General features: G+C 40.2%; 1 protein-coding gene across 1 annotated transcript in view; it reads right to left on the reverse strand.

Moving 5' to 3' along the window:
- Positions 1–10,904: 10,904 nt before the first annotated feature.
- Positions 10,905–17,194, reverse strand: part of LOC145395456 (serine racemase-like) — a 34,851-nt gene continuing 28,561 nt past the window's right edge. Inside the window, exons 7-9 of the mRNA XM_080269059.1 lie at positions 16,087–16,205; positions 14,064–14,174; positions 10,905–11,112 (exon numbers count right to left, since the gene is read on the reverse strand). Of these exons, the coding sequence (XP_080125185.1) occupies positions 10,957–11,112; positions 14,064–14,174; positions 16,087–16,205 (386 nt within the window). The 3' untranslated portion in view covers positions 10,905–10,956. The remainder of the gene's footprint in view (positions 11,113–14,063; positions 14,175–16,086; positions 16,206–17,194) is intronic.

A 17,194-nucleotide genomic window follows, 5' to 3' on the forward strand; every position in this document is an offset into this window, starting at 1 on the left:
GTATGTATGTGTACCAGTATGTATGAATGTATATATGATGTATGTATGTGTGTACCAGTATGTATGTATGTATATATGATGTATGTATGTGTGTACCAGTATGTATGTGTGTATTTATGTATGCGTGGCCAACCCAACATATAGATTTTTAAACCAGGTAATATTAGGAACAAAGTTAAGATTACAAATTACAGTATATTGTACAGGTTAATAATTCTGTAATGTAGAGTATGGTATGAAAAAAAATGGATAATTATTTCCATTATATAGAGTATGGTATAAAAAAAATAGGTTAATTATTTCTGTTATATAGAGTATGGTATAAAAAAAATATTAATTATTTCTGTTATATAGAGTATGGTATAAAAAAAATATTAATTATTTCTGTTATATAGAGTATGGTATAAAAAAAAATATTAATTATTTCTGTCATATAGAGTATGGTATAAAAAAAATATTAATTATTTCTGTTATATAGAGTATGGTATAAAAAAAAAACGAATACAAGTTATAATTTGTGTAATGTAGTGTATGGTATAAGAAAAAGAATTAACTATTTCTGTAATATAGTGTATGGTGTAAAAAAAGATATGGGCTGAGGTTAATATTTCCCTATTTTAGAATATGGTATATGTGAGTGAGGTGGAGGGTGGAAGAGGGAGGGGGAGACCGAGGATGAGATGGAGGGATGGGGTGGAGAGGTATATGAGAGAGGGGGGTGTGAGTTGGGAGCAGGGCAGTGAAATGGCGGGGGACAGGGCGACTTGGAGGCGATTTGTTTGTGGCCACCCCAAACGGGATTGAGGCGTCTGGCAATAGATAGATAGATAGTATAAGAAAAAGTTTAATTACAAGTTACATGTTTCTGTAATATAGCGTATGGTGTAAAAAAAACCGCCAGAGAGAGAGAGTGAGAGAGAGAGAGTGAGAGAGAGAGAGTGAGAGAGACAGTGAGAGAGAGACAGAGAGAGAGAGAGTATGTTACAGAAAAAAAAAGATTCACTATTTCTGTAATATACACCATGGTATTAAAAAAATCCAAATAATGTATATATAGTATGGTATATCTAGAACATGGTATGAAAAAAAAAGATGCACCAGTTCTGTAATATAGACTATGGTGTAAAAAATAAGTGGAATTTAGATTAATATGGCGGGGGACAGGGCGACGTGGAGGAGATTTGTTTGTGGCCACCCTGAACGGGATTGAGGCATCTGGCCATAGACAGATATATAGATAGATTAATATTTCTTTTTAGAGTATGGTATATAAAAAAAGATTCACCATTTCTTTAATCTAGACTGTGGTGTAAAAAAAAATCCATATGACGTAAAATACTGCCCATTTTGGTGACGCTATACTCCTTTCACCTTAACCTGGCCCAGATTTTCGTCCTTTTTGCAGCTTATTTCACTTACCTCAGTGGGAGAATTAGGCAGTAAGCGCTACATCCATGCCACAGCACTTCTTCATGACTAGCATCTTATTCTAGTGCCAGGGTGGGGAACCGTTCTCTTATTAAGGGCGTTTACCTCAGACTCTTTAGGTGGGAAAAAGAGAGACGCCATGTATCCCAAACGGGGTGGCGAAGGGCTTAGAGTTAATTGTTTTACAGGGAGGGGCACTAATCCTCCACCAACCCCACTTGACACGTAGGGAGAGCGTATGATGCCTATTCCAGAAGTGTGGTTCAATGATAGACCTGTTTATTCACAAGAGCACTGCTGATGGGAAAATGATTATGAGAAATCCACCACATAACCAAACCCATACGTGTTCCCTACGTGTCAACAAGTGGGTTGGTGGAGGGTTAGTGCCCCTCCCCGTAAAATAACTAACTCAAAGTCAAATGGCCACCCCTTACGGGATTATGGCGTCTGGCAGTAGTAGTTGTAGGATATTTTTAACATTCACAGGCCATACAAAATCATCAATTTATAATCAGCTGTAACCCGGTACATTATATAGATAGATAGATAGATAGATAGATAGATTCATTCATGAGTATTATAAGAATTGCTGGCCTTGTACGACGCAGAGGCCAGACGTTCCCCACCCCTGTTCTATTGCTCTTCCATTCCAGAGCACTTCTTTGTGACTAGCATCATATTCTAGTGCTGGCCCATTCATATAACTGAAGATTCAAGGTGTTATGTCAATTTTAGGCCAAGTTAGAGTGAAAAGAGTGTATGGTGTATATTTGTGTGATGTATGGAAATTGTTGTTGTAAATAAGTAAGTTTATATATTGCTGAGTGGAGAGGTATATGAGAGAGGGGGTGTGAGCTGGGGGGAGGGGAGTGAAATGGCAGGGGAGAGGGAGGGGGAGGCCGAGGATGAGATGGAGGGATGGAGTGGAGAGGTATATGAGAGAGGGGGGTGTGAGCTGCGGGGAGGGGAGTGAAATGGCAGAGGAGAGGGAGGGGGAGGCCGAGGATGAGATGGAGGGATGGAGTGGAGAGGTATATGAGAGAGGGGGGTGTGAGCTGCGGGGAGGGGAGTGAAATGGCAGAGGAGAGGGAGGGGGAGGCCGAGGATGAGATGGAGGGATGGAGTTGAGAGGCATATGAGGGAGCGGGGAGTGAGCTGGGGGGAGGGGAGTGAAATGGCAGAGGAGAGGGAGGGGGAGGCCGAGGATGAGATGGAGGGATGGAGTGGAGAGGTATATGAGAGAGGGTGTGTGAGCTGCAGGGAGGGGAGTGAAATGGCAGAGGAGAGGGAGGGGGAGGCCAAGGATGAGGTGGAGGGATGGAGTTGAGAGGCATATGAGGGAGCGGGGAGTGAGCTGGGGGGAGGGCAGTCAAACGGTGGGTGAGAGAGAGACCTGGAGGTGTTTTGTCTGTGGCCACCCTTTGCGGGATTAGGGCGTCAGGCTATAGATAGATAGACAGATAGATAGTTTTCCTGTGGGCTAAAGCATTCTCGTCAGGCATGGAAGCTCCCTAACACCTTCTTCTAAGCTATTTATCCTGTTTATTATATTTACTATACACCCTTGTGCTACATAAATCATTCTATTATCACCATACTCTGCATAGACATCCAAAAATAAATCACTAAGGAAGAGGTGTTAGGGTCCTTCCTCGGGTTCACAGTCTTGTTGGTTAAGGAAGCTCCCTAACACCTCTTCCTTAGAGATTTATTTTTGCACACGGGTACTTAATATCAACTTGTATGTTATTTATTCTGAGTATGGTGATTTTTCAGTGGTTTAAATGACATGGAAGAGGAGGGTGAGTAATAAACAAAATAAATCACTTAGGAAGAGGTGTTAGGGAGTGTCCTACTGACACTTCCTCTTGACTAGTTTTTGTGAATATGGTTTAGTAATGTTGTGTATGCTATGTACGGTATGTATGTATGTATGTATGTTATGTATGTACGTTCTTATGTATGTATGTTCTTATGTATGTATGTATTTGTTCTGTTATGTATATGTTATGTATGTATGTATGTATGTATGTATGTTATGTATGTATGTATGTTATGTATGTATATGTTATGTATGTATGTATGTTATGTATGTATATGTTATGTATGTATGTATGTTATGTATGTATGTTGTTATGTATGTATGTATGTATGTTATGTATGTATGTATGTTATGTATGTATGTATGTATGTATGTATGCACTGATAGGAGTGGGTGAGGGAGCTGCCTGGCTATACACACATCCCTCACATCCCTATCCCCCAAAAGGATGATGGTGGGCTAGAGGAGGAGCATTTCAGCCAGCAGTCCACTGGGTTCATGTTCAGCTTAGCCTAGGATTGGAATTAGCACTGTTGTATTGTCATTACATATATATTAATTGCTAGTAAGAGTAGTAGTAATAGTAGTAGTAGTAGTAGTAGTGGGAGGCCAAGGATGAGATGGAGGGATGGGGTGGAGAGGTATATGAGAGAGGGGGGTGTGAGCTGGGAGCAGGGCAGTGAAATGGTGGGGAACAGGGTGACATGGAGGCGTTTTGTTTGTGGCCACCCCTTATGTGACTGGGGCATCTGGCAATAGATAGATAGATAGTTGTAGTTTTAGCCTCAGGTTCATCTAAAATGTAAACCCAGTGCACTACAGGCTTGAAGTCCTTTCTGCACTCTACCATCCTGCTTTTGTGGAATAGGTAGAGGGTTGAAGGACGTTTGTATACCTAGACAGTGGATCCGCCAGGCTGTATCAGTGCCACTGCATGAAGGCATCCCTCTTTCACGCCCAGGGGAGAAAGTAAAGTACCTGTAGTTGTAGTAAAGGAAATAACAGCAAGGAAAGGAGTGAAGACAGTCTGTGAGCCTAGGAAATATGCTGTACTGTGCTTTCGTTCGTGTGTGTCTGCTGTCAGAATTATTGCTTGCCTCGTCGTGCTTGTACAGACATACACACACCGCTTGGCTGTTTGTTTTTAGTCCCCTTGTGTGTGTGTGTGTGTGTGTTTTATTTTTTTACGTATCTAAGCGTGTTGACACTCCTTCTTTGATTTAGACGATTTTCTTTGACCTTAGTCTGTCTGTGTCTCGCTTATACAGACATACATACACCGCTTTGCTGTTTGTTTATAGTGCCCTTGTGTGTGTGTGTGTGTGTGTGTGTGTGTGTGTGTGTGTGTTTTTATATATATTTTTTCTTTTTCTCTCTTCTAAGCATTTTGAATTATCCTCACTTTATTGAAGGAATTTTACTAAAGATCTGTGTAGTAGAGAAGCCAGGCCATTTATTGCTCATATTCCTGATAATTTTGCTGTGATAATTATGCAGTACACCATTCACTCATAGGATGTAGTTTTGGTTTTATCCTTGCTGGTATTGGGGAGAGAGAGAGAGAGTCACCCTAATTTTAATATTTCTGCAGCAAGATAATAAACATCCACCACATGAGTGGATGGTTATAAAAATATCCACATTCCGTTAGTAATAAGTAGGGTTAAGGCGAATCTCATGTACGTTTACCATATCACCCGTTCACATGTGTACGTTTTATCATGTATGTAAATTTGCAGGTATGAAGATATTGTATGTGCGTCATTTGCAGATTTGAAAATATATGTACGTATTTTGCAGATTTGAAAGTAGTGTATGTACGTTGTTTGCAGATTTGAGAATAACATGTACGTATTTTGCAGTTTTGAAAATATTGTATGTACGTTTTTTGCAAATTTGAAAATATATGTACGTATTTTGCAAATTTGAAAATATATGTACGTATTTTGCAGACTTGAAAATATTGTATGTACGTTTTTTGCAGATTTGAAAATATTGTATGTGCGTTGCTTGCAGATTTGAAAATATATGTACGTATTTTGCAGATTTGAAAATACTGTATGTACGTTTTTTGCAAATTTGAAAATATATGTACGTATTTTGCAGATTTGAAAATATTGTATGTACGTTGTTTGCAGATTTGAAAATAGTGTATGTACGAATTGTGTATGTACGTCCTTTGCAGATTTGAAAATAAAGTCAAGCTATGTTTTTATTATTTATTAAGCCTTTTATGTCAAGGTGGTGGTAGGTGGTGGCGGCCATCATCCACTCACTTGATGTAGTGCTGCCTACTTCATTCTTCACCTTTATCATTCTTTTTCTGTGTCTGTCCTCCTCTCTTCCTATTTCTCCCATCTTTCCTGTCACTTTTTATTACTCTTCTTTCCTTTTCAGGTGGCTTTACATTGAGTGACAAGCCTAATGGTTTCCTGTAAGCCAGGAAACCATTTACAACGCTGGGTGGTAACCATATAATCATATATGTTCCCTGCATGTCAGCATGTGGGTTGGCGGAGGGTTAGTGCCCCTCCCTGTAAAACAACTAACTTAAACGGCCACCCCTTATGGGATTATGGCGTCTGGTATAGATAGATAGACATAGATAGCCAAGACAACTCCAGGATTATATTTCCCTCAGCTAAGAGTGGGTTATAGACGTGTGAATGTGTTTTTTATTGCAGTAGAGACTAGATAATGAGAGTGTTGAGGAGAGTGGGTCATAGGGACTTTGAACTGTTATTACTGTCATTTTTGTTCCAGTAAAGACAAGAGAATTAGATGTATATTAAAGAGAGAGAGAGAGAGAGTGAGTGAGTTATAGGAGCTTTGAAGTTTAATTATCATCATTATTTTTATCCCAGTAAAGACTAGAGAATTAGATGTATATTAAAGAGAGAGAGAGAGTTATGGGAGCATTGAAGTGTTACCATCGTTTCTTTCGCAGTAAAGACTAGATTATTACGGTACATTAGAGACTGAGTGAGAGAGCGAGAGTTACAAGGGCCTCAAAGTGTTATTTCAATTTTTTTTTTTTCCAGTAAAGACAGAGAGAATCCAAAATATGTTATAGAAATATTACCCATTAATATTTTTCCCACCTGATGCTGTGGTGTCGATTTTGCAATACCCGTGTGGTGGTGTGCGGTGTGGCAGGGATTTATTTATATATATTTTGTCCGGAGTAGAAGTATATGGAGGGAGTAAGAGGAAAGTAGAGGAGGAGGAAAGGGAGAGAAAGAACAGAGTAGGAGGAGAAGATGGAGGAAAGGGAGAGAAAGAACACAGTAGGAGGAGAAGATGGAGGAAAGGGAGGGAAAGACCAGAGTAGAGGAGGAGGAGAAGATGGAGGAAAGGGAGGGAAAGAACAGAGGAGGAGGAGAAGATGGAGAGAAAGAACAGAGTAGAGGAGGAGGAGAAGATGGAGGGAAAGAACAGAGTGAGGAGGAGGAGAAGATGGAGGAGAGGGAGAGAAAGTACAAGGAAAAGAAGAAAAGGAGAGTGAGGAGGAAGAGAGGAAGGAAGGAAAAACAAGAATAGCAAGATCAACAAGATGAAGAGGACTGAGGAGGGGGAAGAGGAGAAGAAAGGGAGGAGGAGGGGGAGGAGAAGAAAGGGAGGAGGAGGGGAAGGAGAAGAAAGGGAGGAGGAGGGGAAGGAGAAGAAAGGGAGGAGGGGGAGAAGAAGAAAGGGAGGAGAAGAAGAAGAGAGGGAGATGATGATGAAAGAGAAATGGAGGAAGAGAAGAAGAAATTGATAAGATGATAAAGGGAGATGATGATGAATGGAGGAAGAGGAAGAAAGGGAGGAATGAAGAAGAAGAAAGGAGGAACAGGAGGAGAAGAAGAAGAAAGGAGGAAGAGGAAGAAAGGGAGGAATGAAGAAGTAGAAAGGAGGAACAGGAGGAGAAGAAGAAAGAAGGAAGAGGAAGAAAGGGAGGAATGAAGAAGACGACAGGAGGAACAGGAGGAGGAGAAGAAGAAGATGAAGAAAGGGAGAAGGAGGAGGAGGAGAAGAAGAAAGGAAGAAGAAGAAGAAGACAGGAGGAAGAGGAGGAGGAGAAGAAGAAGAAGATGAAAGGATGAAGACGAATTAGAAGCACACTGTTCTTGCTGCTGCTGCCTGTGCACCCAGTAGACTGCAGGCTGAAGTTCCCCTCCCATCACGGTCCACCATCATCCTTTTGGGGGATAGGGAGATGTTTGAGTAGCCTGGTAGTGGAGCCGGCTGATTCAGTGCCACCACCTGAAGGCATCCAGCACCACACCATCCACACACCTGGTAAGTATTAACCATTTTGTTTTTGTTTTTTTCTTTTTAATAACAAAACAGAGGAAGGTAAAGCAATCGAATGAAAATAATAATAATATAATAATAATAATAATAATAATATAATAATAATAATAATATAATTATAATAATAATAATAATAATAATAATAATCTAACTTTGCCCATAATTGCCATCTCTATCATGCTCTCATACAAATTCAAATCCTGCATCTGTGAGTGGCTGTTGTGTGTATTTCTCCCTTATAAATACACTGACTGCATCATTTACTGTCTTGTGTATTTCCTCCCATATAAATACACAGGCTGCATCATTTACCATCTTGTGTATTTCCTCCCATATAAATACACTGGCTGCATCATTCACTATCTTGTGTATTTCCTCCCATATACATACACTGGCTGCATCATTGACCATCTTGTGTATTTCTCCCATATAAATACACTGGCTGCATCATTGACTATCTTGTGTATTTCCTCCCATATAAATACACTGGCTGCATCATTTTCTATCTTGTGTATTTCTTCCCATATAAATACACTGGCTGCATCATTTACTATCTTGTGTATTACTCCCATATAAATACACTGACTGCATCATTTACTATCTTGTGTATTACTCCCATATAAATACACTGACTGCATCATTTACTATCTTGTGTATTTCCTCCCATATAAATACACTGGCTGCATCTTCTACTATCTTGTGTATTCCTCCCATATACATACATAGATTGCTTCCAGTGGTTATTATGTATACTTTTTCCCTACAAATACACATTCTTCATCTTTTTTCAATACTACATCCTTTCCTTCTACATTTATGCTCCCAATATTAACACTGCGTCTGTACTGTCTTAAGTATTTCTCTATATAAATACATCTTTTGCTGTCATACAGATATAATAGACGGGATCTTTGTGTGGCTATGGGGTGTATTTCTCCTATATAAATACAGCATCTTTTACGTGTCCTGCGTCTTTGTGTATGTCCTGGTGTGTGTGTGTGTCCTGCATCTGTGTGTGTGTGTGTCCTGCATCTGTGTGTGTGTGTGTGTGTGTCCTGCATCTTTGTGTGTGTCTGTTATCTGTGTGTGTGTCCTGCTTCTGTGTGTGTGTGTGTCCTGTTATCTGTGTGTGTGTCCTGCATCTGTGTGTGTGTGTGTCCTGCATCTGTGTGTGTGTGTCCTGCATCTGTGTGTGTGTGTCCTGTTATCTGTGTGTGTGTCCTGCATCTGTGTGTGTGTGTGTCCTGCATCTGTGTGTGTGTGTCCTGCATCTGTGTGTGTGTGTGTCCTGCATCTGTGTGTGTGTGTCCTGCATCTGTGTGTGTGTGTCCTGCATCTGTATGTGTGTGTGTCCTGCATCTGTGTGTGTGTGTCCTGCATCTGTGTGTGTGTGTGTCCTGCATCTTTGTGTGTGTGTCCTGCATCTGTGTGTGTGTCCTGCATCTCTGTGTCCCTCCTTTTATCTATGTGTCCTGCGTCTCTTACTCCTTTCGTCACCCCCTGGGGAGTGGGGGGGAAGAATACCTCCCCAGTATCCCTGCTTGTCGTAAAAGGCGACTAAAAGGGGCATTCTTCTCTCCAGTCTTTCTCTCCTTACTCTCCTCCTCCTCCTCCTCCTCCTTTCTTCTGTCTTTCTCTCCTTACTGTCCTCTCTTCTGTCTTTCTCTCCTTACTGTCTCTCCTCTCTTCTGTCTTTCTCTCCTTACTGTCCTTCTCTCTTCTATCTCTCTCTTCTTACTGTCCTCCTCTCTTCTGTCTTTCTCTGTTTACTGCCCCCCCCTCTCTCTCTCTCTCTCTCTCTCTCTCTAATACACTTACAGGATAAAGAAATAATACTCCTTTATTCTCTTACTTTATTCATAGGAGAACTTTAACATAAAGAAGTGCATGTATAATTAGATGTTCATATGTTCTGCTAAATTACATCGTTCTTCTGTTACGCGTTATTGTTCTGCCACTCCCCCCCCCTGTGTGTGTGTGTGTGTTCTATGTTATTGTTCTGTCCCTTCCCCTATGTGTGTGTGTGTGTGTGTGTGTGTGTGTGTGTGTGTGTGTGTGTGTTACTGTTCTGTCCCTTCCCCTGTGTGTGTGTGTGTGTGTGTGTGTGTTCTGTTATTCTGTCCCTTCCCCTATGTGTGTGTGTGTGTGTGTGTTCTGTTATTGTTCTGTCCCTTCCCCTGTGTGTGTGTGTGTGTGTGTGTGTGTGTGTGTGTGTGTGTTCTATGTTACTGTTCTCTCCCTTCCCCAATTCTGTTCCTACTTTTGACACACCCTGTAAATTAAACCCTGATTTTTGGCAAGAACTGTGTGTGTTTATAGAAGAATATTTAAAACATAGGGCAGTCTTTTTGTTGTAAGCCCCCTAACACCTTTTCCTTAGTGATTTATTCTTGGATATGGCTGGTTAATATCAGTTTGTTATGCTGAGTATGGTGATATTTGAATAATTTGAATGATGCAGAAGAGGATGGGGTAATAAGCAAAATAAATCACTTAGGAGAGGGTGTTAGGGAGCCTCCTTAACTGATGAGACCAGCTTAATGCAATGACCTTTGTTCTCATCAGGTAAAGCTCTCTAACACCTTTTCCTAAGTGATTTAGTTTGTTTATTACACCTTACTCCTCTCTTCTGTGTTACATAAATCCTTCTAATATCTCCATACTCTGCATAAGTAACATACGAAAGGATATTAACCAGCCGAAAATAAATCACCAAGGAAGAGGTGTTAGGGAGCTTTCAGAACACAAGACCCATATTCTCATCAGTTAAGGAAGCTCCCTAACACATTTTCCTAAGCGATTTGGTTTGTTCATTACACCTTATTGTCCTCTTGTGTTACATGACCCCTACCAATGTCACATACTCATCTTAAGTAACAAACAAAAGGATATTAACCAGCCAAAAATAAATCACTAAGGAAGAGGTGTTAGGGAGCTTCCTTAACTGACAAGAATAAGAGTCAAATTCAAAATTAACACGTGCTAAATCAATGTGCTAAATTTAACACCAGTGCTAAGTCAGGCTGTGCTAAATTTAACACGTGTGCTAAATCAGTGTGCTAAATTTAACACGTGTGCTAAATCAGTGTGCTAAATTTAACACGTGTGCTAAATCAGTGTGCTAAATTTAACACCAGTGCTAAGTCAGGCTGTGTTAAATTTAACACGTGCTAAATTTAACACGTGTGCTAAATTTAACACGTGCTAAATTTAACACGGGTGCTAAATCAGGCTGTGCTAAATTTAACACCAGTGCTAAATCATGCTGTGCTAAATTTAACACCAGTGCTAAATCAGTGTGCTAAATTTAACATGCTAAATTTAACCCGTGTGCTAAATTTAACACGTATGCTAAATTTAACACGGGTGCTAAATCAGGCTGTGCTAAATTTAACACTTGCGCTAAATCAGTAGGTGTTAGAAGGTGTTATCCAGGGCAGGGCGTCCAGGTCTACATTCCCCCCACACAACACCACGCCGATCTTCTGGGCCTGCGGTTGCGCCTCTCCGATTAAATTCAAAGCTGCGTACACTCCAGCCCCTGATGCCGCCTCCACCACTTGCTGCCGGGGAGAGAGAGAGAGAGAGAGGGAGAGAAGAGAGAGAGAACGTTATACATCCATTCGTTATAGAGAGAGAGAGAGAGCGTTATACATCCATTCGTTATAAAGAGAGAGAGAGAGAGAGAGCGTTATACATCCATTCGTTATTCGGTAAGTCTTTGTTATATTTTTTTGTTCTGTCTGTGTATTGCCAGACGTCATAATCCCATAAGGGGTGGCCACAAACAAATCGCCTCCATGTCGCCCTGTCCCCTGCCATTTCACAGCTCTCACCCCCCTCTCACATATACCTCTCCACTCCATTCCTCCATCTCATCCTCAGCCTCCACCTTACTCACATACACACTCCTTGTTAGTCTCTCATTGTCTATCCTCTCCATTTATATCACTATGCATTAATATTCAGTGTTTTTGTTATATTTGGTATTTGAATGGTTTAAATGACACAGGAGTAAGGAGCGGTAAGTAAAAGAAATCACTTGGGAAAAGGTGTTAGGGAGCTTCCTTAACTAATGAGAATACCGTACCAGCCTTAAAGCAAAGACCTGTATTCTTGTCAGTTAAGGAAGCTCCCTAACACCTTTTCCTAAGTGATTCATTTTGTTTATTACACCTTACTGTCCTCTTCTCTGTCATGTAAATCCTTCCAATACTGTCCTGTGTATATGAGAGTAGGGTATGAGCTGGGGGGAGGGCAGAGAAATGGCTGGGGACAGGGTGACATGGAGGCGATTTGTTTGTGGCCACCCCTCATGGGATTAAGGCGTCTGGCAATAGATAGATAGATAGTTTTACATCCATGCATTATTCAGTAAGTCTTTTGTTATAGTGTTATTGTTACATATATTACACTATACATTTATTTCTAGTGTTCTTGCTATATTCTTTGTTATATTTATTACAAGTATTATATATGCTTTACTATATGTCTTTGTTATATGATTAGTTATACTTATTACTATACATGCATGGATGGGGGAAGAGGGAGGGGGAGGCCGAGGATGAGATGGAGGGATGGGGTGGAGAGGTATAGGAGAGAGGGGGGTGTGAGTTGGGAGCAGGGCAGTGAAATGGCGGGGGACAGGGCGACTTGGAGGCGATTTGTTTGTGGCCACCCCAAACGGGATTGAGGCGTCTGGCAATAGATAGATAGATAGACATGCATACATTATTTAGTAAGTCTTTGTTATATTTATTAGTTATATTTATTTGATTACATTAAGGTATCATGAGTATACTTCAATATGAGGACATGTATATAATACTGTACATTATTTTAAGTCATTGTTATCATTATTATTATTATTATTATTATTATTATTATTACATTTATATCTGTACTGTACATTATATTAAGTCATTGTTATTATTATTATTATTATTATTGTTATTATTATTATTATTATTATTATTATTATTATTATTATTACATTTATATCTGACTATTTTGATTATTTTTATTATTATTATGATTTACATTTATGGTTGTGATATATAAACAGTAATTTTGTTGACCTGCATTGTGATTTTGAGTTATACTTCAATTTAATCCTGGAGAAATAGGAATAGTACTTAATAGTTAATAGTTATTGTTTTTTTTCCACATTATCTTGGCCCAGATTTTTGTCCTTTTGCAGCTTATTTCACGTAGCTCAGTGGCAGGAAAATAAACAGGGAGAGAAGGAGAGAGAGAGTGTGTGAGAGAGAGAGAGAGAGAGAAACCTAAGTAACTGATAGGGACAAAATATTCAGTTATTAAGGGAGGGAGGGAGGGAGGAAGACAAAAGACAAAACCTTTCAGTTCTGCATCCTTCCCATAGCACTTCATTTTGACTTGTAGCACATTCTGGTGTTGTTCCAATTATTCAACTCAGCTCTCAAGATGGACAGGTGGCAATTTTAGGCCAAGTTAGAGTGAAAGGACTATATGCAGCACTGACCTTGTGTTCAAATGTGACATCCTTTCCATAGCACTGCTTTGTGACTAGCACCATATTCCATTCTTAATTCTACTCGGCATTTAAGGTGGAGAGACGTCAATTTTAGGCCAGGTTAGAGTAAAATGAGTATGTCCTTCCCATAGCACTTCTTCATGACTAGTGCTATGTTGTGCTATTAATCTGGTGCTACAACTCAGCATTGAAGTTGAACAGGTGGCAATTTTAGGCCAAGTTAGAGTCAAAGGAGTATAGGCAGCACCAGCCTTAAGATGTTCAGATATGACAGCCTTTCCATAGCACTTCTTTGTGATTAGCACCATATTCTAACCTACTGAGCTCTCAAGATGGACATTTGGCAATTTCAGGCCAAGTTAGAATGAAAGGAGTATATGCAGGACCAACCTTAGGGCATTCAAATGTTATTCTCACACTGTCAATCATCTAGTCATCCATTACATTCTTCCCAGAGCACTTCTTCTAGATTAGCACTATACAGTAAGTCCTCGATATAACGGACTTCAATAGACCGGAATTCACTTTTATCGGACTCGAGGAGCTACCGGACTAAATTCCTAAACAGTATATCAGAAAAAGTCCAATAAAGCCAGTAGCAGTGCGGACTGCCTGACCACTTCAGTTACTGTATGTTCACCACAATAAGGTAAATAAAAGATGTTTATCAGTGTACAGTACAGTATTATTATATATATTATATCACTGGATTATTGTAGTGAAGTTATAACACAGTACTGTACAGTAATGGTAGTCAAAACAGTTTAAAACCTGTTCATACGATCTGGACCAATGTCTGATATATCGGAAAAAGTCCAGGTTAGCAGGGGCAAGTCTGGATGTCACTTTTATTGGAATTTTGCTTTTTTTGGAATGGCTTGGGCCTCAATTAGTGCGTTATAATGAGGTCTTACTGTATTCTGATCTACTCGGCTTTCAAGGTGGACAGATGACAGTTTTAGGCCAAGCTACAGTAAAAAGAGTATATGCAGGACCAACCTTAAGGCGTTCAAATGTGATTCTCATGCCGTCAATCATCTGGTCATCCGTTACGGTAAAGACGTGTGGGTTGACACTCTTGCAGATGACGGGGAAGGCGAGCGGACCAACCTAATCAGAAAATATTGATAGACTGGCGTTAACGTGATACTGTATTTAGGAGTAGGAGGAGGAGGAGGAGGAGGGGAAGAAGGAGGAAGAGTGGTGGCAGTAGAAGAGGAGAAGGAGGAGTATTAGTGGTTGTAACAGTAGTACAGAAATACCTTGATATACAATGCAACTAGATGCAATACCCCGGCTTAACGATGGGGGTAGAAACACCACCATACCCCACCTAACGATGACCAAACCCTGCTTAACGATGAGTTCTGATTTTTTTACCTACTTTGATGATATTTTAGACTAAAATTGTGTGTTTAGGTTGATTTATAAACTGTTTTTAGACTTTGATTAATGTGTTTTAGCCATAGGTGGGGTGAACCTTGTGTTTAGGTTGATTTATAAACTGTTTTTAGACTTTGATTAATGTGTTTTAGCCATAGGTGGGGTGAACATTGTGTTTAGGTTGATTTATAAACTGTTTTTAGACTTAGATTAATGTGTTTTAGCCATAGGTGGGGTGAACATTGTGTTTAGGTTGATTTATAAACTGTTTTTAGACTTAGATTAATGTGTTTTAGCCATAGGTGGGGTGAACATTGTGTTTAGGTTGATTTATAAACTGTTTTTAGACTTAGATTAATGTGTTTTAGCCATAGGTGGGGTGAACATTGTGTTTAGGTTGATTTATAAACTGTTTTTAGACTTAGATTAATGTGTTTTAGCCATAGGTGGGGTGAACATTGTGTTTAGGTTGATTTATAAACTGTTTTCAGACTTAGATTAATGTGTTTTAGCCATAGGTGGGGTGAACATTGTGTTTAGGTTGATTTATAAACTGTTTTTAGACTTAGATTAATGTGTTTTAGCCATAGGTGGGGTGAACAGTCATTCTGGGGTACAGTTTACTAAGCTTGATTTTTTCCAGACTTATATTTGACTATTTTCAGATTGTATTTGTTGGTTTAGTGAGTTATTTACAGGTGTTAGGCTTAGGTTAGCTTCCTTGACAGCTGTTAGGCCATTTAGATTGGCTTTACACTTGTTTTTGGACTCATTTGGGTGGGTTTTGGACTTGGTTGGGGGGGAAACCCAAGGCTGAAAAACGCATCCCATTACTTTACATGCTAAATCTACCCCAGTATACAATACCCCGCCTAACGATGGGTTTCTACCTAACCAATTGCATCGTTAAACCAGGATATACCTGTACTGTAGTGGCCTTTGACGATGGCTTTCAAAGTTAGGTTATGTACGAAGGGGGGCCGTGGAGAAGGCCATTATCCAGACAGATCCACTATCCAGACATGCCTTTGGCTCTGTTACATCAGATAACTGAGGGATTACTGTATTGCTGTATTTTATCATTACTGTGCTGTATGTTATGTGTTGTATTGCTGTATAACTGTACTGTAACGTTACTTTATTGTATTTTATGCTTAGTTTTCATCTCATGGGAAAGTTTTTAGGGCAGAGGATTGAGATGGGTAGTAACACAGTATCCAAATGTTGAGCCAATGGGGGGGGGTACTCGGCAATATCCGGCGTTTTGCTTTAACCGGCGTAGGGATGGCTGAGCTACAAGTGATAATTGAGAGTTTACTGTACTGTATGTGGATTGACAAATTTAGATAGATAGGGAGATAGATAGAGGTAGATAGATAGGCAAACATAGCGAGTGAAAAGTGAATATCTAACCGCTCGTAATCGTATGGATAGATAGATAGATAGGTGGATATAGTGAGTTCAAAATAGATATCTAACCATTTGTAATCTTATGGATAGATAGATAGATAGAGATAGATAGATAGACAGATACAGCGAGTAAAAAATAAATATCTAATTGCTCGTAATCTTATGGATAGATAGATAGATAGAGGTAGATAGATCGACAGATATAGCGAGTGAAAATTGAATATCTAACCGCTCGTAATCGTATGGAGTCCGCTACAGTGTTGAGGAAGGTGGAAGGCTCCGGCCACAACCTCTCCTGCGCCTTTAGACTCTCCGCTAACTCCTTCCCTTGTGGCTCCACTGCATACACTGAGGGAGAATTATTATTATTATTATTATTATTACTGTATTATTATTATTATTATTATTATTATTATGCTCATCTTTAACTCCATCCCTTCTGGCTTCACTGCATACACTGAGGGAGAATTATTATTATTATTATTACTGTATTATTATTATTATTATTATTATGCTTTTCTCAAACTCCCTCCTACTGACTCCACTGCATACACTGTGAGGAGAGAATTATTATTATTATTATTATTAATATGCTCATCTTTAACTCCATTCCTTCTGGCCCCATTGCATATGCTGTAAGGGAAAATATATGGTGCTCCCTCCTGTAACGCGGTATCAAGTAACACGAATTTGTACTCATGCGGTACCATAGAGTGTGACCAAAAAATATATATCACAGTCACAAGCAGATACTGTATACCACGGGGAGGTGTCGGCCATCGGAGCTCTCAGACAGCCCTCGGAAAGTCAAGTGTTGCACATGACATCAGGCGGGTGGTGCACTGTGATTGGTTGCATGACGCCACCCATATGGACCCCCATTGGCTGCTGCGGGCATGCTACGTTGTTTTTTGGTGGTGTCCTGCCTTGTGTCTGTCTCTGAGGTAGCTTATCCCGTGGTAAAGAGCATTGTTACCCAAGCATTATTCCTCGCAGCCAACTGGAACACACCAACAAGCTGTGGAGGCAGCAAGGAGAGTCGCTGGCATGGAACAACTTGACGCTTTTGGCATACAGGAGCTTCTTGCCCCAGACCCCACCCTGGACACCAAGGAACTGTTGGACCAGCTGCAGGAAGGGAATGAAGAACAGGGATAGCCAGAGGGAAGGCCACCAGGAGGGATAGCAACGAGCACGCTGGGAGGAATTGTGGAATGATACGAGAGGCTCACCTTCGTCATCACCAACCGGGACACAGCTAAAGACCGAGCCGAGCAAACTGCCGCAGTAATGGGTGATGTGAGGCAGCACACAGAGCTGTTTAGGGAGAAAGTGAA

Source organism: Coenobita brevimanus, chromosome 31 (genome assembly GCF_032717465.1).
Source record: "Coenobita brevimanus isolate Jiangsu-jjx chromosome 31, ASM3271746v2, whole genome shotgun sequence".
Taxonomy (NCBI): domain Eukaryota; kingdom Metazoa; phylum Arthropoda; class Malacostraca; order Decapoda; family Coenobitidae; genus Coenobita; species Coenobita brevimanus.